General features: G+C 29.1%; 1 protein-coding gene across 1 annotated transcript in view; it reads right to left on the bottom strand.

Annotated features, from left to right (window-relative positions):
• The window catches only part of LOC129984733 (diacylglycerol kinase 1-like), a 618,611-nt gene that overhangs the window by 22,702 nt on the left and 569,016 nt on the right, over positions 1-26,893 (bottom strand). The window contains exons 17-23 of the mRNA XM_056094680.1: positions 25,410-25,523; positions 13,322-13,416; positions 9,267-9,341; positions 7,227-7,312; positions 3,999-4,088; positions 352-515; positions 46-110 (exon numbers count right to left, since the gene is read on the bottom strand). Coding sequence (XP_055950655.1) covers positions 46-110; positions 352-515; positions 3,999-4,088; positions 7,227-7,312; positions 9,267-9,341; positions 13,322-13,416; positions 25,410-25,523 — 689 coding nt within the window. The remainder of the gene's footprint in view (positions 1-45; positions 111-351; positions 516-3,998; positions 4,089-7,226; positions 7,313-9,266; positions 9,342-13,321; positions 13,417-25,409; positions 25,524-26,893) is intronic.

The raw sequence follows: 26,893 nt of genomic DNA on the forward strand, positions 1-26,893 counted from the left end.
ATTTATAGTACATTTATTTTAGATAGATAAACAAATTATTCTTACCGACTGTTGAACTTTTCCGGATGTTTCTCTCTCTCTAGATGAAATTTTATAGCTATAGAGGCATCCTAAAAAAATACAAATAAAATTACTATAACATGAAAAGGAACATAAATATATTGAGTAATTAAACATAATTTTATGAATAATTTCTTCTAATAAAAAGGCACAATTAAAAATGTATCTTTAAAAATTGAAGTAATATTATTTTTAAGTGTATAACGATAGGAATGCTCACAAAAAAGGAAATTGCCAGAAGTGAAATTCAAGTAAAAAAAATGTTGTGTATATTTTATATCGTTTACTCACTACTCCGATAGAAAAGTAATTGTTGAAGATGGTACAAGGGATGGGGTCGCCTTTTTCATCGCTGTTACCCGAGGTGCTGATCTCTATTTTCCACCTGTCCATGGGGCACACAGTCGATTTCTCAAGTTTTTTGAGGATTTTGGGAAGACTTTCATTCTCATAGCCTGTAAAAAAATAATAACAAATATATATATTTTTGGGCACATAAGGATTGCAAATGACATATTACACAGATGCTCAAAAACAATTTGATCCTAATTCCAGCCTTTTATTTTACAGTTTATTAGGAAATAAAAATTGTTAATAAATTAGGTTTTATATCAATATTTTTTAACAAACAATTCTCTCTTCATTATTTTTTTTTCATATTGCAGACGATATTGATGAACATAATTTTAATAGAAATAAGAGAGAGAGAGAAAGAGATATTTAAACTGATTAAAATTTATTATAAATTAAACGTGACTTATCCCAATCAATGCAGCAAGATTGAATAAATTTTAAAAATCCAACAAATGCTAAAAAACAACTCAAAGATTAACCGATTAGATCTAGAATGTTTCTGGTTGATGATTGATATCATACAATAGTGGGCGCAGGTGAAATCATTTTATGATCGAATCCTTGACTAGTCAAATAATAAACAAATATACAGGGTTAGCAAGAAATAAGTTACCCACTTCAGAGGGCTATAAAATGCGTTCTACTGATCCAAATGAGATAAAATTTGAACTACATATTATTGAGATGATACGCTTTCCATTTATTAAATAAAAAATTGTACAAAAATTCACCGTTAGGTGGCATTTTAATACACATAAAACCATTTAATATGGTTTACAATTGTTAAATAAAGTAAAATTAAAATTGCTCAATATGTCCTCCTTCATCTTCAACAATATGCTCTAATCGGAGAACCATATTTTCTATAGATGACCGGAGTGACTCTGCCGGAATATTAAGAATATGGTGACGAATGTTGTCCATCAGATTTGGTAGAGATGATGGGCTTTGATGGTAGATATTGTCCTTCAAATAATCCCACAACCAAAAGACGCAAGGGGTTATGTACGGCGAATGAGGAGGCCATGCTATTGGAAAATGACGGCTGATAATTCGTGCTTTTGCGAAATGCTGTATTAAAAATCGCCTTACAAGACGAGCAATATGAGGTGGAGCACCATCCTGCATGAAAATGATGACTTGAAGGCATCCACGCTGTAGAAGAGTTGGGATTCAAAATCCTTCAGCATATCATGGTACCGTTGTTCTGCAACGGAACAGAAGTTATTTCTTCAAAGGAATACGGTCCAATGATTAAGGTAACTGTAAAACTACACCATACTGTCACTTTTTCAGGATGCAAGGGTTATTCCTGGATAACGCGAGGATTTTCCCTCTGCAAAAATTCGACAGTTATGGATGTTAACTTGCCCATTGAGGCCAAAGTGGGTCTCATCACTCCACAGAATGTTTGATTGCCAAGTTGTGTCAACAACCATTCGAGCAAGGAACTGAAGTGCAAAAGTTTTACGGACTTCTAAGTCCCCGTCCTGCAACAGGTGCACCGATGTGTTTTTGAATGGAATAATCTGCCGTACGAGTTTTCGTACAGTTGATACGGCATATCCAGAACAAGGGAAACAACAAGCAAACTCATACTATTATGCAGCGACTGACTGCTGGCTTCAACGAACGCAGTCGCAACATTTTCGAAGATGGCAGACGGGAATTTTTTTTCGTCCTCTACCTGGAAGAATGCAAAGTTGCCCAGTTTTTTCAAATTTCTGCATCATCTCGCGTAGGGCACCTGGAGACATTGGACCTCTTTGTATCTGCTTCATAGGACTAAATTCCTTTACAGCTGCAATGGAGTTTTGTTGGTTCTAGTAGAACAATTTCACCAGTAGCCCTTTTTCTTGCAACGTAGGCATGACGAACAGAGAAGAATCCGTCTTCTTTTTATACAAAGAAAAATGGTAAAAGACATGCGTTGTAACACAAATTGTGTTTCACATTTTCAATATTTATTACGGCAAAATAAAATGGCATTTATTTTACAAATAAATGCCATTTGTGTCACAACGCCATCTATTGGTGAATTTTTGTACTAAATTTTTTAAATTAATAAATGTAAAGCGCATCATATGAATAATTTGTAGTTCAAATTTTATCTTATTTGGACCAGTTGAATGCATTTTAGAGCCCTCTGAAGTGGGCAACTTATTTCTTGCTGACCCTGTACATTATAGAAAAGTGAGCGTTTATTTTGGTAATATTTCTGAACAAATTTTCCTTATCTACCTTGGCTGGATGATTTTAGTAAAATCTAGCTCTTAAATACCTATTTTTCAGAATAAGAAAAATATAAAAATAGAAAGATATCGATAACTAGATCAAAAGAAATGTTAAGTGAAATATAGTTAAATGATAGCAAGAAGTAGGTGTCATAAAAGTCAAGAAGTCTCAAGCATACCTTGAAATTTTATTTAGGATATTAAGTCATTTTTTTTTTTTATTTTCTGGTATATACAAAGTAAACAAGATATTGCAATCTTTAAAAAATTCAACTCTTATGCTATTTTTATGAAACTTTACGTTTCAGATTTCTCCATTTTGGAATTATTTCTGTCTGTTTATAATAGTTTCACAGAATAATTCAAATATACAATCAAACATGAGAAAAAATGTATTGACCAACCACGGCGGCAAATTATCTACCACTATCAAGCCAAAACAGCCATGTGTCTAAATGACCAAACAGTAACGAAATTTAAAACGAGAACTGTGATGAACGCAAAACATCGTCAACTACAGCAGGGCTCGTGCTTTCATCCCTAAAACAGAAGTACAATCCGTTATTGGGGTAAGAGTAACTCAAACCCATGTCATTATTGTGCCCACCTGGAAAGTCAGAACTACTTAATAAAGTGGCATCTTTTTATCCCTACATTTCAAGTGTAAAACATTCTTCCATCGTTTTCAACAATTAAATGAAATAATGCTATTAAACATTTGATGAAATTATAAAAATGGCTTGAAATGCATTGAAACAATGAAAAATATTATTGAAAATTATGCAAAAAAAAAACCTTACAAAATTTTAAAATCTTGGAAAAGGATACATTATAAATAAATTGATTTCATTAAAAATATATTTTTTAAATTTTAAAAAGATGGTAAAATAACATTTGCGAAATAATATTTACAGGCAATTGAGGAAAAGAACATTTGAATTTTAAGCAACTGAAACTTTAATTAAAATTAAAATCTAATTAAAAACCCTAATTAAAATTAAAATTCGCTAAAATTCTAATTAACTGAAATTCTAATTAAAATTAAACCCAATTGCTAAATGAATCAATTAGCAATTGAAATTCTAATTAAATTTAAATAGGGTGAGGTGCATGAAATTCCAAGTATGAAATCCATTATTATTTACCACATTTCAACTCAGTAATTTGATTGGTTTTAATTTTTAAAACAGGGGGTAGTAACAAGCATCATATTAAAAACCATCAATACTTGAAAATTGTTCTTGATAAATAACTTTAAAATTTATGAGCTAATTCTAATATAAAAATATATTAAATTTCTAAATATTTCCTCTTTTTTTTGAACAGAGCTTTGCATCAACATCTTCTTACCTGGCCCCCAGCCTATGCATCTTGCCAAATCATTACCAGTTCCCAAGGGTAGAATAGCTACCGGAGGGGGATTAGCAAAGTTCATTTTATCTGAAATGGAAAAGAAAGTTCGCATTAGCTGCGATGCCCTGGAACATTTTGATTTGCATCGGCTTAATTACTTTAGAGATTTAATTGGGCCTTAAATTTAATGAAGGGCATTATAAAAAGAGCATCCAAATATAGAATATTTTTATATTCAAGAAAGGATTAAATCGTCATCAAATGTGATTTGAATTTACAGTTAAAGTATTCGGATTTATAAAGCTGGAACAGCATAAAAGCTGCCATTTTCACGTTTATGGATGGGAAAATATGCGATGTTAAGACCTTTTAGCATTTATTTTATTGAAGAAAATGGTGATTCTTATAGAGAAAAAGAAATGCTGCTTACAATTAATAAAAAGTTCCTCTTTTTGTCAAAAGTCTCTTAAGAAATATAATTTCCACTTTAATTAAATGCAATTGTATTTATCAAAATAAAAAGAAGAATACTTTCGTGTAAAAATATCGAAGATTTCTTATATTATGCTGAAATGCGAAGGAAATTATGCGAAGATTCCTGATGCACTAAAGACAGTCGAATTTCGATGCATAAATGTACAGGATGGTGCAGAACTTCAATGACAAACTTCTTAAGAAAAACTTCCACATTAAGATAAACAACTTTTATTATTGAACTATGGGCCGAAATATGAATGATTAAACGGAAAAGATATTAGTAACGGGAGAAAAAGCAATATTAACCTTTGTGAATACATTTCAATATTACATCTTTTTGAACATATATCTATTGGATGATTACTCCTCTCGCCACAATGGGGTTTAGATATTAGTAAGGGGAGAAAAAGCAATATTAACCTTTGTGAATACATTTCAATATTACATCTTTTTGAACATATATCTATTGGATGATACTCCTCTCGCCACAATGGGGTATAGATATTAGTAACGGGAGAAAAAGCAATATTAACCTTTGTGAATACATTTCAATATTACATCTTTTTGAACATATATCTATTGGATGATACTCCTCTCGCCACAATGGGGTTTAGATATTAGTAACGGGAGAAAAAGCAATATTAACCTTTGTGAATACATTTCAATATTACATCTTTTTGAACATATATCTATTGGATGATTACTCCTCTCGCCACAATGGGGTTTAGATATTAGTAAGGGGAGAAAAAGCAATATTAACCTTTGTGAATACATTTCAATATTACATCTTTTTGAACATATATCTATTGGATGATACTCCTCTCGCCACAATGGGGTATAGATATTAGTAACGGGAGAAAAAGCAATATTAACCTTTGTGAATACATTTCAATATTACATCTTTTTGAACATATATCTATTGGATGATACTCCTCTCGCCACAATGGGGTTTAGATATTAGTAACGGGAGAAAAAGCAATATTAACCTTTGTGAATACATTTCAATATTACATCTTTTTGAACATATATCTATTGGATGATACTCCTCTCGCCACAATGGGGTTTAGATATTAGTAACGGGAGAAAAAGCAATATTAACCTTTGTGAATACATTTCAATATTACATCTTTTTGAACATATATCTATTGGATGATACTCCTCTAACCACAATGGGGTTTATACGAGGTAGAGGCCCCAGTGCACTTTTCTGTAAGGATTTAGCAATTTTCACGGTTAAAGTAAGCAATATAGCTGATTGGCTATTAGTTCCTGGGGTAGGGAATGCATACGCGCTAGACCTGAAAAGATTGAAAGTTTTTTTTGGAAGGAATGTTTGAAATCATTAGTCAACACAACTGGGGAGGCACTTGTGGACAAAATTCTTATTGCTACTGACAAAATCAACTTGACATTGATAACAGCCTCTACGAACGGATCATTCCTTGATTTGTTGATGTCAGTTGTGCAATAATGGCGTTGAACGCCACTCTGAGTAGCTAATGTGAATGTACGCAGATAGTTTTATACTGGTATGCTCCATTTTCTCTGATATTCGAGACTTACAGCTGTTTCTGTACTTTACTTTTCAAATGAATAACTGTATTCGACCCAAAAGCTTCGATGCAAAAGTTATTTGTTTTGCATTGTACCCATAGAAGTTTGTCAGTGGTTTTTTGGATTATACTGTATAAAAATTATCACGTGCTTAACCCTTATCGTGGCAAGATTGCTTTTTTGAAGAAAAAAAAATGTATATAGGTAGCTTTTTTACGCTATAAAAAAATATCAAAAATTAAATAAAAAAATCGTGATATGATATGATATAAAAGTTAAAAATTATTTTATAGTGGTAGTATATTTTTATAAAGTTGTATGTATGGCATACTATACAAAATGAACATAAGGGTTAGAAAAGAAACTTCTAATATTACTAGTAATAAAAACAAATGATCTTATGTTAATTACACTAGGTTACAAATGAGTTTTATTTATTTAGCAACAAGTCTAGCTTTTATATATCGTCGCATTCGGTGCTAATGATCGTATGTCAAAATTTAAATACGATAAAAATTATACTATTATTCAGTACACCTTCTAGTCTCCAATGGATGCCATTTTACCAATTCCTTTTTTCCTTATGGTATTGGAGGCTTCATATTCATTGACAATATGGAGGGGAACATACAAATAGGTTTTAACCAAATTCAGTTTCAATATACGACCTTTTGCGCTGCCAGCGATGATAAACGCAACATATTTTTCATATCTTTAACCCTCTAAGAAGTGTTTTCACCATTTAACAGTATCATAATGAAAAATAAAATAACGATACAAAACGCTGATATCATTAACATTTCTCTTCATGCTCCAATAAAAATGATTGTAGCATAATAAAATGAAAATATTTTTTTTTTTTATTTACACAATATTCAGAAAATAAGAACAATATAGATTTTTTCTATTAATTATTTAAAAAATCACTTATTTAATAAAAAAAATCACTTTAATACTGTTGGAGATTATACGTTCGACAGAGTAAAGATGTATTTCATTAAGAATCTAATGCACTTTTCAAGAAAAGTATGTGGTTTGCTTTTTTCTAAAAATTTATTTTTTATTTTTTATGAAATCTCTTAAATTTGAACAAAATATAAATTAAAACTTGAAATTCTTTTGTTGAGACGAAAAAAAAAAATTTCGCTTCAATAACAAAAGTGCCTCTATAAAAATTAAAGTAAAACTCTATACCTATTGTGTCCAAAACCCAACCAACTGTTCCATCTCCTCCACAACACAACACCCTGAAATTCGGTACATCTTTATACATTTGTAACCTAAAAGAAGAAACAAGGAACATTAGTGGATGAAATACAAATAGATTTTTAAATATTTCACAGAAAAGGTAAATTCACTTTTAGGTGATGACTAATGTAAAGAATTCGAAAATAAATTCAAAATTAAATGAATTACTGATAATTAAATTGGAAATATTAAAATATTGCATATATATTTGATTATCGCAGATGCACACATATTTAAAATTTCAGAATCCAACATGACAAGTGGTATATGAAATATTGTTTACAAAATTACATTTTCAAGCTTGGAACTTAAAAAAATAAAATAAACAAAATAAAATTCATTTAGCTGAACAAATTTAAAAGAAAAAATTTATGATCTTTTTCAATATCATTAAAATAAAGATTCCTCGAAACAATTCCAATGTATTCATTTTTCAGCTTTCTTTGTAAAATAATCTCACAGGACGAAAAATTATTTTCTATACCTTAAGGAAAAATATCATAAAGACGAAATGAATAGAATGTTATTCGAAAAATAATTAACGAACTCTTTCTAGAATAAGATGTTTACAGAAAAGATCCCGGCAACTCATTAGCTAGCCCCAAAAATGCAAATTTACATCCATACATCATTTTTAATAAGGATGAAAAAAAAAATATTATACGTATTTCTAAGAAGACCTACATTGCTATTTGGTATATGATTAAACACTTTAACCTTTAATCATATGCTGTTACTATTTGGAATAAATGAATAAAAAAAGATTATTCTGATATTCTTTTTGTATTTTATTCAGTGGAAACATTTAATGCATCCAACTTACATTTCTTGAATAACTCAGTAAAAGAATAAAATTACAAACTTGTTTGTCATTATAATTGAGACTTAATAATGAAACACAAAAGACTTTTAGAAACAAAACAGATCTTGTAAGTTTAGAATAAAATGTCCCTGAATTTGCAGGAAATGTTATTAAGAAGCACATGTCATCTGTACATTGTTTCATTGAAATATTTACTTATAATAATAGATAACAATAAAAGGAATGGTTCCGAATTAAAACGTATAATTCAATCCAATATTAAACATTTAGGTAAACAAAATTGTAGCACTTTTATACCAAACCAAAGGAAAACGAACTTTTTCTAATAACTATCAGAATTAACAATTGCTGCCAATTTCCATTTCAAAGATTTTTAATCTAATAAAACTTTCTTGCGTATTGCCATTCATGGATTTTAAAATTAATATATTTTTTGTAGTAAAATAATTTAAAAAAAATACAAACCAATTTGTTACCAAATGTCAAAAATGACAGATCTTTTAAAAATTTGAAACCATTGTTATTAAAACATACTTTTTATCAATTAAACTACAGTACATAAATATTAAAAATGCTTTTTTTTGTTTTCAAATTAGAAATTTGCATAAAGAAAGTGTAATTCCATTAACAAGCAATTTTCGCTGTGTTAACTAACGCATCTAAAGTACCTGAGTGTTTCTAAATTGATTTTATTTCTTTCAACAAAAACATAATTAATTTCTTACCTTTAAGTACTTTTAATATACGTGATAAATAAAAGCATATGCTTCTTAAGAATAAATAAAATAAAAAACGACGTAATCTTAAAGATATTTTTATTCCTTGCTCTATTTTCCCGCCATAATGTTTTTATTGTTTCTCTCCTGTCAAAAGCACTTTCAAACTGATAGAATTTAATTACTTCTCACGAGTTTAATAAATATCTTGCAAGACAGATTTTCTTGCATACAAGTATATTGTATTGAAAATTAAAAAAAAAAAGAATTTAAGAAGTTTTAATTCTTTGAAAATAAGGTTTTTTTTTGCAACAAAAAGTATTTTGAGACAAGTAACTAATCAGATTGAAGCAGACGATTTTTGCCCGGGGGTAAATACTTATAATATAAAAGGGGGAGGGGAGAGGTAGTAGCAAGGAAAAATACAGTGGGAAAAAACATACTCACCCAGCCATTGGGCCACCTTTTGCTAAGTTAAACACCTGCCGAGGGTTAAGTAAATACTGAAACTTTCGCAATATCCTGAAAAATCCAATTTTAAAGATTTAGAGTGACTTAATTAAAATTTATTTCGTAAGTGATGCAAATCAATAAACAGAACAAGATAAAAAAAATAAGCCCAGAGGTGATTATTTTTTCGAATATTATTTATTAAAAGGACTATTTTTATTGAGCAGGTGGAGGATTAAATTCGAAATTAGCTGGAGAAATGTCAGCAGCAGTTAACTTAAATCCTGACATGTAATTAAATGAAATAAATTATTTTGTACAGATCGAATGCTAATAGATTTTTTTTGCCGTGTTTGAAAAATAATCGCCTGACGTTAATAAATGATAAAAAGAAAATATCGTCTGATGTTTTATTAATTCACAGAAAATTGAAAAAAAAAAATCACAAAATCTTTTCAAACAGATCTCTGTATAAAATATTTTTTTTTCTAGTGGAAAGAAAATGTAATATTATAAATAAATAGTAATATCATATCTAGATAAGTGAAAAGTTAATTTTAAATTAAATTGATTTGTAGGATTTCATTTCTAATCCATTCTTTCTGGGCATTTAATCTTTTGATCTATATTTGTATGATGAAGAGGTGTTTCGTGATGTTTTATTTGTGAAATCGCGTTATCCATTAACTTTTTATCTGCCTCTTGTGTGATATTATAATCTGTTTGAGTGTGTTTTTCCAAGATAAGTTTATTTTTAATTTATAGCTAACTAGCCGCCTTTGGGAATCTACTGATTCGCCGGGATTAATTAATGCTGGCAACAATTAAATATTTTACGTAATTTAGTTTTAATGGCTTCTTAAATAAAATATTTTTAAGCTTAGAATTTTTGATAATCAAATAACTTATATTATTTTAGAAGCTTTACACCTTTCTATTAACTGTATTATTCCTTAATTTAATTATCTGTCATCTCTACTAAAATTTGAATTTGAATTCGAAACGGAAGTGGTTAAATTCCAACTAATATAAAAACATTTTTGATGAGCTCATATTTTAAAAATATGAGGATAGAATGATCCTCATAAAAATATGAGGATCATTCATATTTGAAATCTAAGTGTACTACCAAGCTTTTTTTTTTAATTATGGAATGTTTCAGAGATTTATTAAATAGAAAATTCTCTGATTCAGTTTCAGTTTCTAGTTTTAATTTCAAAAGGATTTAAATGGCATAAAAATAACTTTTTTCATTATAGAAGAAAAAAAATGCAAGTTTTCTTTCACTCTATATAAGCAAATTTTATCAAAATTGTATCTGCTTCTTTTCTAATAGGACCCTTTTCCATAATTGTCTAAAACTAGTGTCAAACTAGACAGTATATAATCTTCCTTTATCTCAAAACTTATATTTTTCTTTATAAAACCACTTAAGGTTTTTAATAGTTATTCACTAGTTTTGTCTAGTTTTACTTTCATGAAGTAGCTTGTAATGTTACATGCATTATAAGATACTTCATAAGCCTGTAGAGAAATAATCATTTAACTAATTGTAATATATGTATGGTGTTATTCCTTAAAAATTAAGAAAGATATTTCTGTTTAAATCCTTTTTCTGTTTTATAGTTTTTTTATGGTTTCTATATTTTGGATTGATTAAATTTTGAATAACATGTAAGAAAACTTGAGTTAATTTTTTAAAATTTGAATGACTTTAATTAGAAATAAACGTATTCTTCCCATAAAAATATTTTTTATAACTTTTTTCAACAATCGAAATAATGCTCAATAGAATCGATTTAATTGAAAAGAATAAGAAACTGGAAGAATAACTTTCACAAGGTCATAATATTTAAAAAACTGATGGCCGTGAAATTTTAAATTTGAGAGTAAAAATAATAAGTGAAAGTAAAAACTCATTTAAAACTCAAAGAGGGTAAACCACTATTTTTTTTTAAACTTTACTATTATCATCAAAATTTTAATTTGAAATGAAAACGATCGCGTTGTTTTCATGTACCTAATATCACTCTATTAACATATTGTTACGAATCTGTAATGCTGCTTCCCAGCATATTTGGTTCCACCATCGGAAAGAATGTTTTACAATCATCTGTATTGGACTGAGTCCGGTGTCGCGTCGGAGGTTCCAGAGCTTGGCGACAAACTTGGCGACAAACTTGGCGACTTTGGCGCCAAAATAGATTATACCCGAAACATCGAGAATTTTCCCGATCCGTCCAGTAGGAACTGAGATACGCCTCGAACGTTTCTGATTGGTTGAGAGGCTTCTAGCTCCGCCTCCTGAGACCTATAAAAGGAGGCAGTCTGTGCTGCCAGAGAGAGCAGTCGGAATCGACAGAGAAGAGTAGTCGGAATCGACGGTGAAGAACTGGTCTTCCAGGTATTAGCAGAGCAGCGACGGAGTCAAGCTAGTGCTGAACTAAGCTGTGCGCTACTGTCTGCAGTAGAGTTTGTTGTATGCTGCACGTCTCGGCTGAAGATAATCGTCTTCTTTGCTGTATATAGTTGTCGTCTTTGTGCTGTCCTGTGTGTCTTCGTGTAAATAAACGTCGTTGTTTTATTTTCTACTGTCGCCTGCTGATTGAGCGTTCTCCACGCCATATAACTTCCACTATCCAAACGAACGCCGGAAATTTCGTAACAATATTTATTTGTAACATTTTTGCATTCACCATTAATAAAAAAATTTCTAACGTGTAACTAAGCCGGTTTGATCTAAAATGTCTTGATCTAGCAACTAACAAAACGTGTCTAAAACACAAATTTGATTTTCGAATGGAATTAACTACACACTGGGGATAATTTTCCAAGGATAGCGCAATATATTTAGTAAAAATGCTATATGCATGCTAAAAGTTAATATTCCGTGACTATTGTACGCCAATGCCATGTAAGCCGTTCTCTAGAATGACAAATTTATTAGAGAGTATAAGAGAAATTTTTAAGGTGACCAACCCCCCTCGTTTAAAGCATCATTGCAATTATTTAATCGCTAGCCGCTTTTGCCTACCAGCTTTTCGCCGGGAATATTGATTGTGTTTAATTCCAATAATATTGTATATGAATAACTTGATCCTGGCGATTCTTTCAACAAAGGTTGAGTTTATCTACTGAAGCCGAGTCCCATGACATCACACTAATATTAAAAGCTTAAGTATCTGGGTAATCAGTTTAAAATTGTATGTTGTCTTTTATGGTAGCGTAACTTCATTTCCTTTTTATTTCTCCTTTAGGATGCGCATAATTAACCGAATCTCTGCCTCTCAGTTTTCAAAATGAAAGAGAAATTACAAACTAAATATTTGATGAATCTTCGAAAACGATTTGAATTTCACTTCAACAACGGAATATATTATTGAAATTGAAGTAAAAAAATAATAAAAAATTTCAAACATCAAAAAATAATTTGGCATAGTTAAAAATACAGTTTTTTTTAGATTTTAAAATTATGTAAAAATGAAATTTCTGTTATAAAGTTTATAAACGTTACGCGGAAAAATGTTAAAATTTCGCTTAAATTTTAATTTATTAAAATTCTATATATATATATATATATATATATATATATATATATATATATATATATATATATATTAAAACGATTTCTTCGAAAAACTTATTCTCACTTTCTACACTTTCTAACATATATCTATACATAAGTTTTTAGCCCCAGATCGAATGGTTTGTCCTGTTTAACTACAAGGCAAACCTACATAAAAAACTACTTTTTATAACATAGATTAAAATCTTATCTGATTCCAAATTTTTAATTTCCAAGTGTAAAATCATGATTTTTTTTCTGTGTTTATTGGAAATTATAATATATTCTTAATGCTTGACATAAAATCGAAATAACTTTTAGCTATTACATTGCAGCCCCTTAACTCGAGGCACTTAAATTGATTAAAAAAACTCACTCATTGATGAAGTAATCAATAAAAGCAAAGGAGTCGCAGGATTTTTATCAATGTGATTAATTGTCGTTTTAAAAATAATTGAATAAGCAATTAGGGGAGTGATTTAATTACCGTAGTCCCTGTCTTCCGCCACTTTTGGGGTTAATGAGAACAAGAAGAGGATGAGTGCTTGGAAGTGAAGTGATCTGGAATGACATGGCGGAACCCTGCAAAAAATTAGTGAGAAGAAAGCATTAATAAATCAGAATTAATTAGTCAGACACAACAAAATAAAATATATGCTGTCTGGTAAGGAATAATTTAATTTTTATTCCCTTCTTTAAAGAAAATGAAAACGATAAGATTTCAATGCATTCCGCTTTTGCTTCTCAATGCATAAATACCATTAACCCCTTCTTTATCATATCGGCCTAACTCGGCCATGAAAATTCATTACTAATAGGCTGGTTTTGAGCCTGTTGTAGGAGGGTTAACGGATATGCTACAAGCAGTGGATCGAATTCTGATTTATAAGAAATATGTTTACGAAACGTCTATACATAAAGTATTTAAATATATTACTTTCACATTTTAATATTGTACTACAATTATTTAGCTTGATGTGTAGCTGAAATATTTGCTAAATATCATTATTTCACACTAATATTGGCAAATGTCGACATAAGCATACATTAGTGGTGAATGTTTAATAAAAAGTTTTTGCCATGATAAGTCAAACTGCATTTCTTTAAATGACTTTTTAGTATTAAAACAAATTATAATATACTTCAAAACAGGAAAAAGTTTGAGTAAAAGCGAAGATAAATAAACTTTTGAGACTAAAACGAAATGGCGGTACCCTGCAATTTTAAATGATACTGTATTGTACTGTAAATGTACAGTACAATACAGTATCATTTAAAATCTCATTTAAATGTACATTTTAAATGAGAAAAGTGAAAAATATTGAAATAAACTTGCGCAAAAGTTATGTGTCTAAATTTATACAATTATATTTATTACAAATTAAACTGCTACATCCTTCCCTCAATCTTTATCTTCTCGGTTTCCCATTTCACCTCTCAATAAAACTCATCTGTGATTGTTTATATGCAGCGACGGTGGTTCGAATGTATAAGAATTTAATCAAGTATTCGGCCTTTCTTCGAACTATTTAGTACGTATCTTCATTCAGTGGAGAATATTGATATTTTTAAGTTTTGGTCTTTCTTCACATGTTAATAAGGATATGAAGCACGATTCAAAAAGTTTCTATTAGCAATTAATAATCAGGATAATAACAGTGTACTGACTAGCGCCCTCTATGAACGAACTCTAAAAAAAGTCCAGAACGAAAGACGGCATGATGGATGATGGAGTGATGTGAAAATGGTGTTGTGTGGTAAACGGTGTCTGTGATGTGTTTCGAGGAATATGGCCTCCTGTTAACAAATTTAAATGCTGAAACCACTTTATATCTTTATATATGTGTATGTGATGTGTGCAAGTAATTACCTATTAAAAATAAGGCACTAAAAGGTTGTTGACCATTATTGCTCTTAAGAGACGTCACAACAGTCTCTTTCGTAAAAGTAATTCGTATTGTTACGAATCTGTGATGCGGCTTCCCAGCATAGTTGGTTCCATAGGAGGTCCCAAAGCGTGGCGACTAACTTGGCGACAATTTGGCGACTTTGGAGCCAAAATAGATTATACTCGAAACATCAAGAATTTTCCCGCTCCGTCCAGTAGGAGCCCAGATATGCCTCGAACGTTCCTGATTGGTTGAGAGGCTTCTAGCCCCGCCTCCTGAGACCTATAAAAGGAAGCAGCCGCAGCTGCCGGGTCGTCGTGAACCAGATCGGAGAGTCGTGAATTGAAGAGTCGTAGTCGTGAACCAGTAGTGGGCGAGAGTAGTCGGAATCGACGATGAAGAACTGGCCTTCCAGAGATAAGCGGAGCAGCGACGGAGTCAAGCTAGTGCTGAACTAAGCTGTGCGCTACTGTCTGCAGTAGAGTCCTGTTGTATGTTGCACGTCTCGGCTGAAGATAATCGTCCTCTATGCTGTATATAGTTGTCATCTTTGTGCTGTCCTGTGTGTCTTCGTGTAAATAAACGTCGTTGTTTATTTTCTACTGTCGCCTGCTGATTGAGCGTTCTCCACACCATATAACTTCCACTATCCAAACGAACCCCCGGAAATTTCGTAACAGTATACTTCATCAAATGTTTCTTACATTTAAAACTACATCTGTGGTATTCACTTTACCACCATCACCGATTTCTTCTTTTTCTTTCCGATTAATTTCCTCTATTTGTTTTCATATTTTTCCTTCTAACTTTTACTCAATAATTAATAGGCAATGAATGTTAATAAGTTCAAACAATTTTGCAGTATAGCAATGTGCTGTTTATACAGGATGTTTCTAAAATTACGGGAAAAACTTTAAGAGTGAATCAGATATTCAGATATAAACCATCCCATTAATGTTGCACTTCACGCTTTGTCTGATAGACCCTTTTCTGTTCTACAATGCATTCGCAAATAACCTTCTTCCCTTTTGTGTTTGGACACAAATCTGTTATAAAAATGCCTAGCTTTTACATGCTTGACTTACCCTTAATGTTTCTTTCTTGTTTTTAGAAAGACTCTGTATATCCCTAATTATATCAAAATAATGAAAATTTTCATCTAAGTTTATAACGCGGATTTGTAATGCAAAATGTTTTTATCTATATAAAATCGGGGTAAACAGAAGATTTTTTTTCACACTTTGTATATCCAATTTACACTAAAATTATGAACATTTCCCTTAAAATTAACTATGCGAATTTGTCTATGTTAAATATTTTTTTAGTTTTTTTTCAAAGCTTTCCAAGAATATATGACAGAATTGATTAAAATTCTTTATAATTTGCGACATAGTTCTTTATTGATATTCTTTATAATTTGAAGCACATATGATTCTTTAAACTTAATTTTTTGTGATCAAAAGTTCCCTGTGAAAATCAACTTTTAAGGTGAAAATTGAAATATGCTTAATAATGAATTTTCTAATTAAATGTTATTTTAAAATACCTTTTATTTTTTTAACAACAAATAAAATAAATTTATTTTTAGTTTAGTTAAACACAAATAACATCGCATGCAACAAATAAACATTTTCATGCAAACACAAAAGACATGCCTTTCAGGAAACCAATTCATTACAACCAAAATTAAAAAAACTTTAATGTAATTAAAAATTTTTATCAAAATTTACAATTTTTTATATATATTCATGAAATTAATTCCATTTTTTCATTCATTCGCGAACATTAGCATTCAAAACATTATAAGGATATATTTTAAAGAGTTCAAAGGTTTTTATATCCAATAGATGGTAAATACATTTTTTTAAAAAAATTAAAATTTGAAAAAGCATTAAATTTAATCAAAGATTTTGAAACTGAAGTGAAATATTTTTGATACAGAAGCTTAATAAAATGAATGAACTCAAAATAAACTTTTAATTAAAGTTTTATTATTGAAAAAGAAAGAAATAGCAACCATCATTCAAGAGATAAAATCCGTAATTATTTTGTAAATTAACTTGCAAAATATATAAAAAAATCGATTTTAATTAAAGTAATATAAAATAAATATACATATTCGTTAGGAGTTTTCAATTTTAGTTTATGATTTAATTTTAAAGAGCAACGAATCAAACAAATGTTCTGGTGCTAAGTAATTGAAAATTGATGCACTTTGAAATGCTCAAAACATATGAAAGCGTTGCTAAAAATGTTATTTGAAGAGCAGAATTTTTTGAGATGTTGAAAGAATTTGAAAGATATTGGAAATGAAACGATAATGATGGTGAAAATGGTTTGAAGAACATTCCAATTGAAGTTCAAATTCCGAGAAAGTTTTGAACTATTTTATTTGCTGTTTTTCGTCCCCAGCTGAAAGTGAAATGGATTTTAGGAAGAAACGAATATACTTTAAGACGCATTAAACTCTCTTTCAATAAATATTTATTCATTTTTTTTTCATAGTATTCAAGTGAAATATTTCGGGAAAATAAATCTGTCGATGACAGAAACATTAAAGATATTTGTTGTAAAAAAAACTCATCCAAAATGAAAAAAGGTATTTATTCGTTGAAACTTTCTTTGGATTTAATGTTTCCAAATTGCAATAAGATACTGTTCTTATAAAGGAAAAATACAGCTATTTGATATCTAGATATGTTTTATTATTCTAACAAAGTCTTGAATTCTTCTTTGAAAAAACTATTTTTAACAATAAAGTGAAAAAAATAAATTACAGATCAAAATAAAAAATATTCTTTTCTTTCCAAAAAAAAAAAAAAGAATTCTTTTGAAATAAAATATAAAAAAAGGATAAATTGAAAGAAATATTTTTTATTCGATATTACTTTCTTTAATGTATAAAATTATGCGAAATTCAATTACAATCCAAATATGAAATATTTCGATAAAATACGAATAAATTAGATAGAACGAAATATTTTAGATTTTTCAAATAGAAAAAAAATATGTGATATTAAATTTGAGAATTTTTAAATCTCATTCCATAAAATTCTTTCAATAAATAAAAGGCGATTTTATCGAACAGTTTAAAGATTATGAAAAAGACGCCATCAAATCCAGATGGAAAAATAATATTGTTTAAAAGCTCTATAATGTATTACTAAACATTATTTTTGATATATTGTATTATAACATGTATATCAAGTCTTTATCTACTGAAATTTTATTAGGAAAAAAAAGATCATATTGCCTCAAGTAGTTTTTATAGCGTTAACAATAAAAAAAATCTATTTATAAATTAAAATATTCTTCAATGTAGTAAGAAAATTTTACACTATGGATTTTTCTATTTCAAAAGCAATAAAAGATAGAAAAGTTTTCAATTTTTAAGAAAAGTAATGAAAAATACACGAATTTCATAAAACATTTACTATTACAGATTATTTTTTTACTAACAAGAAAATATCACGGATCTTTTCAGAAATGATAAAATTTTTTGACATACTTGCTTGAGAATATGATAAAAATAGGAACGAAATAAACGTAATGACCATGAAAATATTCTTTCAACTGAAATTCAAATCCCCAAAAAGTTTTGAAAAGTGGAATAGTATTAGTTAGTATTAGTTATTTTGGAGGAATTTTCGCATGCATTTAATTGCAATATCACTTCAGTTGATCATACGAAAAACAAATCAGTGATCTGCCCCAGAAAGTACAATTGCCATTCTAAAGAAACTGGTTTTGCACCTTTGAAATAATTTACTAAAGTTTCAGGGCTTATTTAACAATATATCATTTTCCTGAGAAATTATAATTGGAAGTAAAATTCTTGCGTCCGGCATTCTAATCTTAGTCAATCTTCAATTAATCTTTTTATGCAATCGATTTAATCTTAATCAATTCTTTGAGGCATTACTCGAACGTTTATCTCTAATTTAAAATAAGAACCACCCTTATTCATTGATCTTAAATTAATTGCTTTCCTGATGAATTCAAAAATTTGTTTTGCCGATTTGCAACCAATCCAAAAGGGAATTTTTTTAATTCTTCAATGATTTGGAAATGTTGCTGAATTAAGAAACCAAAAATTGTTTGTTAGCGTGTCTTTTTTTAAGCGCGTTTCCATTTTCAATTATTTTCTTTATTCTTATCGTTTGTATTTTATCAATCCCAAATGAAGAAAGATAAGCATAAAATATTTAGTATAATTTTTTTTATATTTCGTTTTTAATGCTTTTAGTTTATTGTGGTTTTGATTTCGCTGATATTCATAATGCCAAGGCAAAACCTTGCGATTACTGTTAGTATACTGTATAATTCTGAATATTTTTGTAATAATTTTTTGCTATAAACACAGATTTTAATATTAAAATGTGTTTTTAGTGAATAAGGTGATTTCTTTAATTCAGCAGTCCTCGTATCTAATAGATTGTTTTACTAAAGTTAATGAGCTATGCTTGTCCGCATAAAATCGGGACCTAGTGTCATATTAACTTTTATAGCTTTGGAAAAAATTTAAAATACTATTGATTACAAAATACTATTGATTCCATATTAATATATATTAGTATATTGCACATATTGGTGTTGTAAAAATTTTAAGAAAATATTTAAATTACTTTTTAAAAATTAACATTTTAATTGCATAAAAAACGTTAATAAATCAAATAACAAAAATAATTTCTTCTGAAACTTATAAAATTCAATTTGGTATGTGAATTATTAGAATGATGCTACAATATGTGACTTTTTGTTCCATTTTCTTGCACGTTTTTAAAAAAAATCATTGATAATATCATAATTTAGTTTTTGTCTATTTTGAATACGCTTATTAAAATATTTATGAAGGCCAGTTTTTTTCGAATAATTCTACGTATGAAATAACTTGTTATTTCCAATATATAAATAGAAAAAATAAGAAATATATCTGAGAAAAATATTTCCTCAGATATGACGGTAATAAGGCCAATAGAATTTTCATTAATATAAGATTATGATTTTTTAATATAATTTAAATACATTTTTTTCAAACAAATATTATAGTGTCGTGATCTTAGAAGCTTTATTATTTTTCAGAATTTTTTATTAAAATTTAAATTGTAATCAAAGTTTGATTATTCGAATCTTTCCTACTTATAGTACAAATGCAATCTATCTCTCTTTAACACTACGATATGCTACCTTAGCGAAAAAGATTTGAAAATAAAACAAATTTTTAGAACAATAAATGAATTGGGAATTTAGTATAATTGAAAAGTGATTGTCGTTGAAATGTGTTATAGCCGAATATCATGAAATATCTAGGACGAGAAGAATTTCTTGCGGAATTGAAAAAAATTATAGAGAGAAAGCATCCAATGAAGACTTATAAAGATATTGGAAATGAAATAATGAATATATCAAAAATGATTCCAAGTTCCAAATCAAAGAAATCTTTTGAGATGGGTATATTTATTTACTGTTTTAACAATAGTTGAAAATGAAATGAATTTTAAAACGAAATCAATAAATTTTAGGATATATTAAATTTCATTTTTAAATGCTTACTCATTTTTTTTTCTTTGCTACTTAAGCGAAATAGGAGTTTTCGTTAGATTTTTCTTTAGTTTTATTATTTTCAAATTTCAATAAGAAATTTTACTCATGAAGAAAATATATTGATATCGTCTGACGAAATTTTCTGATATCGTCTGAATGATATCGTCTTTCTAATGCATTCTTTGAATTTGTTCTTCAAAATAGGATTTCCAGCAATAAAGTGCAAACGATAAATTGCAGATCAATGATTTGAAAGGAAAAAAAATAAGAAATTTCTTTTTCTCTCTTAGACGAAAGGAATCCTATTTCTGAAATGAAATTTTCACATGGAAAATGAATTGGTAAAAGACGGAAAAGAATTTAGTTTTTTTGCACTCGCTGCAGTTTTCTTTATTGCAGGATATTACATGGAATTCGAACACAATTCAAATGTCAGATATTTCGCAGAAATGCAATTCTGCAAAACTATTCAGGCAGCGTTAAATACTTCGAATTACAGAGAAATGATATAAAAAAAGGTGTTCGTATATGGAATTTAATAAAATTGTTTGGGAAATACAAATGTCTTTATTTTTTTTTATTGTCTGTATTATTGGAAAAAAATGATGATTGAGTTTTGATGTTTCTTGTTTATGGAAAAAATTGAATGGATAGAGGAAAAGAGGTATTGTGTTTGCTCGAAAGTAAATAATTTTTCAAAAATAATAATTTAAAATATGTTTGAAATCATTTTTGAATTACTAAATAAATCAGACAATTTTTTAATTAGCAGTACTGAGTTTAGTATCTTAATAATACTGAGTGTAGTTAATGTAGCAAACCAAATAAAAGTCAATAGACATAGGTTTATTAATCAAAGAATAAATGATTTATTTTGAATCGTCGATTGATATAAAACAGTTTAAAAATTTCATTATAAGTTTTATAAAATTTTTGAGTATGGAATATATATATATATCGATTATGGAAGTTTTATTATAAAACTTTTTGATTATGGAATTAGTTAAGGTCTTTTCAAACCCAACAGTCATCTACGGGTATGATAAGCCATCTAAATATATGTCAAAAGAAAAAGTTCGTGGGATCTATCCTCTAACCATCATTATTCAGGAACTGGCAAAACGATGTATGCATTCAATGCAACTTGATGTGGTCTGACTAGTAGCTAATACTGTTCCTGGTTCTTCTTTAAACGTAATACATATGTGGGACAATTACGCTTGAAAGTCCTACAATAAACTGTACTACTATCACTCCCCCTCAATTTATTAGAGCAGAGTCAGATTTCAGCCTCAAGTTTCTATTATCGTTTTGATCAACAAAACATGCTACATTTCCCTTTTATCAGGAGTTCATGGTAATGGTGGGTCAGACCAAATGCAATTAGAATCAACGCAAAAGACATTTTATTTTCTTAACTATAGTAGACAATTTTTTTTTCAGATATCCGATTTTAAATATAAATAATTTTTCAATAATATTGAAATAATTCATCATCACAAATGTAAGATTCGTTCGTTTGATTTTTGAAAATATAATATGAGAGTTGAATTTTTTTGTAAGTTACAAGTTTTAATAAATACATATTGACTGATGCATTCTTCCTTATTTTAAGTCAAAGTCAAAAATCAGAATAATTATTTTTGATTGAAAAAATGCAAATAACAAAATATTTCATTCAGCATAATTTTTTTCAATGTCATTTAAGTAAAACGTAATTTCATGAGCATTTTTTTCTTAATTTATGAGCAATTATTATCGAGTGTTTTAACAATAATTATAGAATATTTTCAAATATTATTAATTAATTTTTATTTAATGAGTAATTTATTCTTAACAAGTTAACTGATTTTGATGAGTATGGGAAAAATACAGCATTTTGTGTTATGACGAGTTTATTCAATGAAAATTATTATATTTTTATAATAATTAAACAATTTTTATATTTATAATGAATTATATATATATATATATGACAATTTAGATAGTATTTTCCGAAGAAATCCAAACAGTTAACTGGTAAAGACGAAAAAAAGTATAATGAATTCAAAATTGCAATTATTATCGAATATTTTTAAATACACTTTCTCCTAATTTCATTACTTAAAATTATTTTTGAAATTACATTCCTATTATTTTATACCAAAAGATATATTTTATTTATTTTTACTCATATATTTTCGTTTATTTATTGTTCTTTAACTTTACCATCTTGGAAAGAATAACAGCTTTAATAAAATGGAGTAAAATTTTTCTACTAAGGTATTTCATATAATAAATATGAAGAACTCTTTTCCAATGCATCCATTAAAGTAACAGAGAGCAACCAGACTTACAACTACAAATTTTACCTTTATTAATCTTAATAATTAAAAAATGAAAAACAATTTTACTAAAACTCACTCCCACCATCGTCGGTTTAAAAGGTCAGTTTTTTTTATACGCCATATTGCCCATTAAGTTAATTTAATTCGAAATCAAAAGAAGTCCCAGAGGATATAACTCTCCTTTTAAGCTTATTCATCCTTTTAAAAATGGCCTCTACCCCAATTTCTTGAGAAATGAAATAATTTAATTACAGGAAATGAATAAAATTCGTTCTCCATCCATTGAGAACAAAAGATAAAAAACTTAAAAAACATCATCAAATAAAAGATTAGGACAGGAGCATAAGTAATTAGATTTAATATCGAACAATCATCATAAAGGGCCAATAAAATAGCTCGATACCAGGAATAATGCAAATTTGCGCTAAGGTCACGCAAAGTGTAAAGTTCGTGATGCTATAAACGTGGCAAATGCTTTGTAATTCTTGGTGTGAAGTCAAATAATCTTGCATTAAGCAAGTTCGAAATCTTATTTAATCTTTTCATAAAATACAGCATAAACTAGGTTTATAGCTGGTGTCTTGTTTAAGCTTTTATCAAATAAAACAGTAATGGAAATTTGACTGTTTGCCGAGAGACTAACTGATTATAAACTGCCTGATAACGAATTTTATGATGGGTGAAATTTATTTACACTTAACGGTTTATTTTGATGAAGTTAAATTTACTTTCTTAAGATAATGTTAAAGCCTAATTATAGTGCCTCCAATACTATTAGAAATTGAATTTGACTAGCAGACTTTTTAAATAAAATGAAGAATTGAGATTTACATTTCATCAAAATACACAGCATTAGGATCTGAGAAAGAATAATAATAATCTAAGAAAAAATAATACACTCTAATAAATTAATGTTTTTTTTATTGTTTCAGTTACAAATTCGAATTCTAGATTTTAATAAATGATGGTAACTTTTTAATACCAAAAAAAGGAGATGTTTATTTTAAAATTCAATAATCCTAGAGTTGTAGAGGAACGGTACTCTTTATAACTTCATTATGAAATAGACAAAAATAATCGAAGAGTTTCAGGAACAGTTATTTAATTATTTTCTAAGTTCCACATTTCCCAAAATAAAACAAAGACGAGCCCGAAAATACACGACATTCAGAATAAAATCTAATAATGACCTCCAAAGAGGATCATGGAAAATATACCTTGATATTAATAAAGTAACGCCATCTGTTGTATCAAAAGAGAAGGTAGTAGAGTTATGTAACCGCTACAGAGCTTTAAAGAGTGAAATCTCTCCAGTGTGCAATAAGCTTGAAATTCATGTCTTATAACTTATTTTAACAGTTCATGGAAGAATTTCATCTTTATTTCAACAAATGTATAAACTATTTACTTATTAAATTGCACTAGGCTTCAATAAGCAATTAGATATTCTGCGAAAAACTAATTAGATAAAATAATTAAATTTTAGCAGCTTATAATGTTGCTAAAATTAATGTGAATTATTATTGAAAGGCAACCTATTGCTAAAAGCTTAATCAGCGAAGCTAATTTTTCAAATAAAGCTCTAACTAGTTTTTAAGATACTAAAATTAATAAGAAGCCCTTTGAAGCTTAAAGCCCCTTCTTACACTACAAAGCTTCTTTTGTTTAGATGAATGATAAATCAACTATAAGCGTTATAGATTATGTCCATTGTAGTTTCAAATGTCGCACAAAATGAACCAAGTTTTCCTTCGAAATGTTGCTTGAATCAGATTTTATTTAAAAAACCTGTTATTACTTAAAAAAAAAATCCAAAAATAAATTAATGCAAGAATTATTAAAAAAGACGGGAAAAAACCTGCTTAAAAACTTTTTTTTATCATGAAAATGTATTAGTAAATGGAATATCAGAGTAATAATCCTATCTTGTGCTATGATTTCATAAACGGAATAATTATTAAAAGCTGTTAAATATACATAAGTTGATACTGCATTTTAGTGCATGGTATATCCTTTTAGGAAAACAAAAAAAAATATTAAATATAATTTCATGACATAAATATCGAGAACTGCAGATGAAATTCTTTATTAAAAATATCACCTAATATTTCTCTCAAAGACTAGTTCAAACAGCACACTTAAAAAAAATTGTCAACTTTAAAAAAACCCAATTAACTTTCTAATATCCTGTACGTATATAGTTACTGAAAAATATATGGCTAGAGAAAAGAAGATTAGCTCTAGATTGACAAAATATGTTCAGTACATGTAAAGTTTCCTGAAGATTTAAATATTTCTGCCATATCTTCTATTAGGTCAGCAAAGGCTAAAATGGTTACAACTTATGTTGAAACATTTTTGAAAAGAAATATTCTTTAATGTAAGCTTTTTTTTCCATGGAAGGTTGGATATTGAAAACGAGAACTCTCTTCTTTTAGACATCTTTTGGCGGTTAGCTAGTAATACCATTAGATAAGTTGTACTTCTACATCGACTACATGTTAGTGAGCAGACGCTTTTGGCTAAGATTATATTGGTAAGCTGTATTAATATGCCACGAAAGGCTAGAGGTTAACAAATCGAATCCATATTCTTAAGACATTTTTTAGTGGCTACGATTCGATAAGTTGTGCTTCTACATCGACTACATGTTACAAGTTAGTGAGCAGACGTTTTCGGCTAAAGTTACATTGGCAAGCTGTGTTAGTAAGCAGTGCAGTTTTCTATGACGGTTAGCTGGATTTCCAGTGGGCGTTCATGCTGCAGATAGGCACATATCTACAGGCGAAAAGATACATAAGTTACACAATCTTACTTCTGGTGTTTCAGGTAGTAAACTTACAGCTCCCTGGTTGTTATCCCCCACCACATTCGAGTCCGTTCGGTTCAGGTTCTTCTTCTGACTTGCAGACACGCTCCTCTGCCGTTCCTGGAAAGCGCGAGGAAGGATTCAATTAGAACAAAGATATAATTACAAAATAGGGGTAAACTTTGAGAGTTGAATTAAGGGAATATATCAATAAGTGAAGCACATAATGTTGAACAAAATAATAAAAATGCAATGCATGGCATTATGAAAGTATTGCCCTTTTATTACTTTCGGACACACTACCATTCACGTTGAGGCATTTGTTCCTGCGCTGGTTCAGTTTGAAAATTCATGGCTCTTAGAGTTGAGACACCTTCGCATGGGCCATCTGAAGTCGTGTCGTCATATTCAGACTACTAATTTCCTATGAACCTATTTATGGGTCAAAAACCTGAGAATTATACTTCCGGGCTATATGGCGGGTTCACAGAAATTTAGAAGCCGAATCTTTGCAGTTTTATACGAAAAACTAATCCCGGAATTGCTAGAAAGCAGTCGGGATACGGAATCCTGAGATTTTCATTTGTTTATTTTTATGGAGAGCTTTTTCGACGTTGAAAGGCTTGACTCTGATGACCAACTCTAGCGGGTCATGAGACAGTGGCTTGACTCGCAAAAGACGGAGTTTTTTTACGAGACCTGGATTTTAAAACTGATCCAAAGCGTGGAAAAATGTCTCATGACGAATAAATGTTATGGCGAAAAGCAATAAAGTAATCCCTTCTACTTCTGTTTTATATTGCCATTTATTGAATTTTTTTTATTAAAGTGGGTAAAGCGGGTCATGAGACAGTGGCTTGACTCACAAAAGACGGAGTTTTTTTACGAGACCTGGATTTTCAAACTGATCCAAAGCGTGAAAAAATGTCTCATGACGAATAAATGTTATGGCGAAAAGCAATAAAGTAATCCCTTCTACTTCTGTTTTATATTGTCATTTATTGAATTTTTTTTATTAAAGTGGGTAAAGCGGATCATGAGACAGTGGCTTGACTCGCAAAAGACGGAGTTTTTTTACGAGACCTGGATTTTCAAACTGATCCAAAGCGTGGAAAAATGTCTCATGACGAATAAATGTTATGGCGAAAAGCAATAAAGTAATCCCTTCTACTTCTGTTTTATATTGTCATTTATTGAATTTTTTTTATTAAAGTGGGTAAAGCGGATCATGAGACAGTGGCTTGACTCGCAAAAGACGGAGTTTTTTTACGAGACCTGGATTTTCAAACTGATCCAAAGCGTGGAAAAATGTCTCATGACGAATAAATGTTATGGCGAAAAGCAATAAAGTAATCCCTTCTACTTCTGTTTTATATTGTCATTTATTGAATTTTTTTTTTTAAAGTGGGTAAAGCGGATCATGAGACAGTGGCTTGACCCGCAAAAGACGGAGTTTTTTTACGAGACCTGGATTTTCAAACTGATCCAAA

This window comes from Argiope bruennichi, chromosome 9 (genome assembly GCF_947563725.1).
Source record: "Argiope bruennichi chromosome 9, qqArgBrue1.1, whole genome shotgun sequence".
Taxonomy (NCBI): Eukaryota; Metazoa; Arthropoda; class Arachnida; order Araneae; family Araneidae; genus Argiope; species Argiope bruennichi.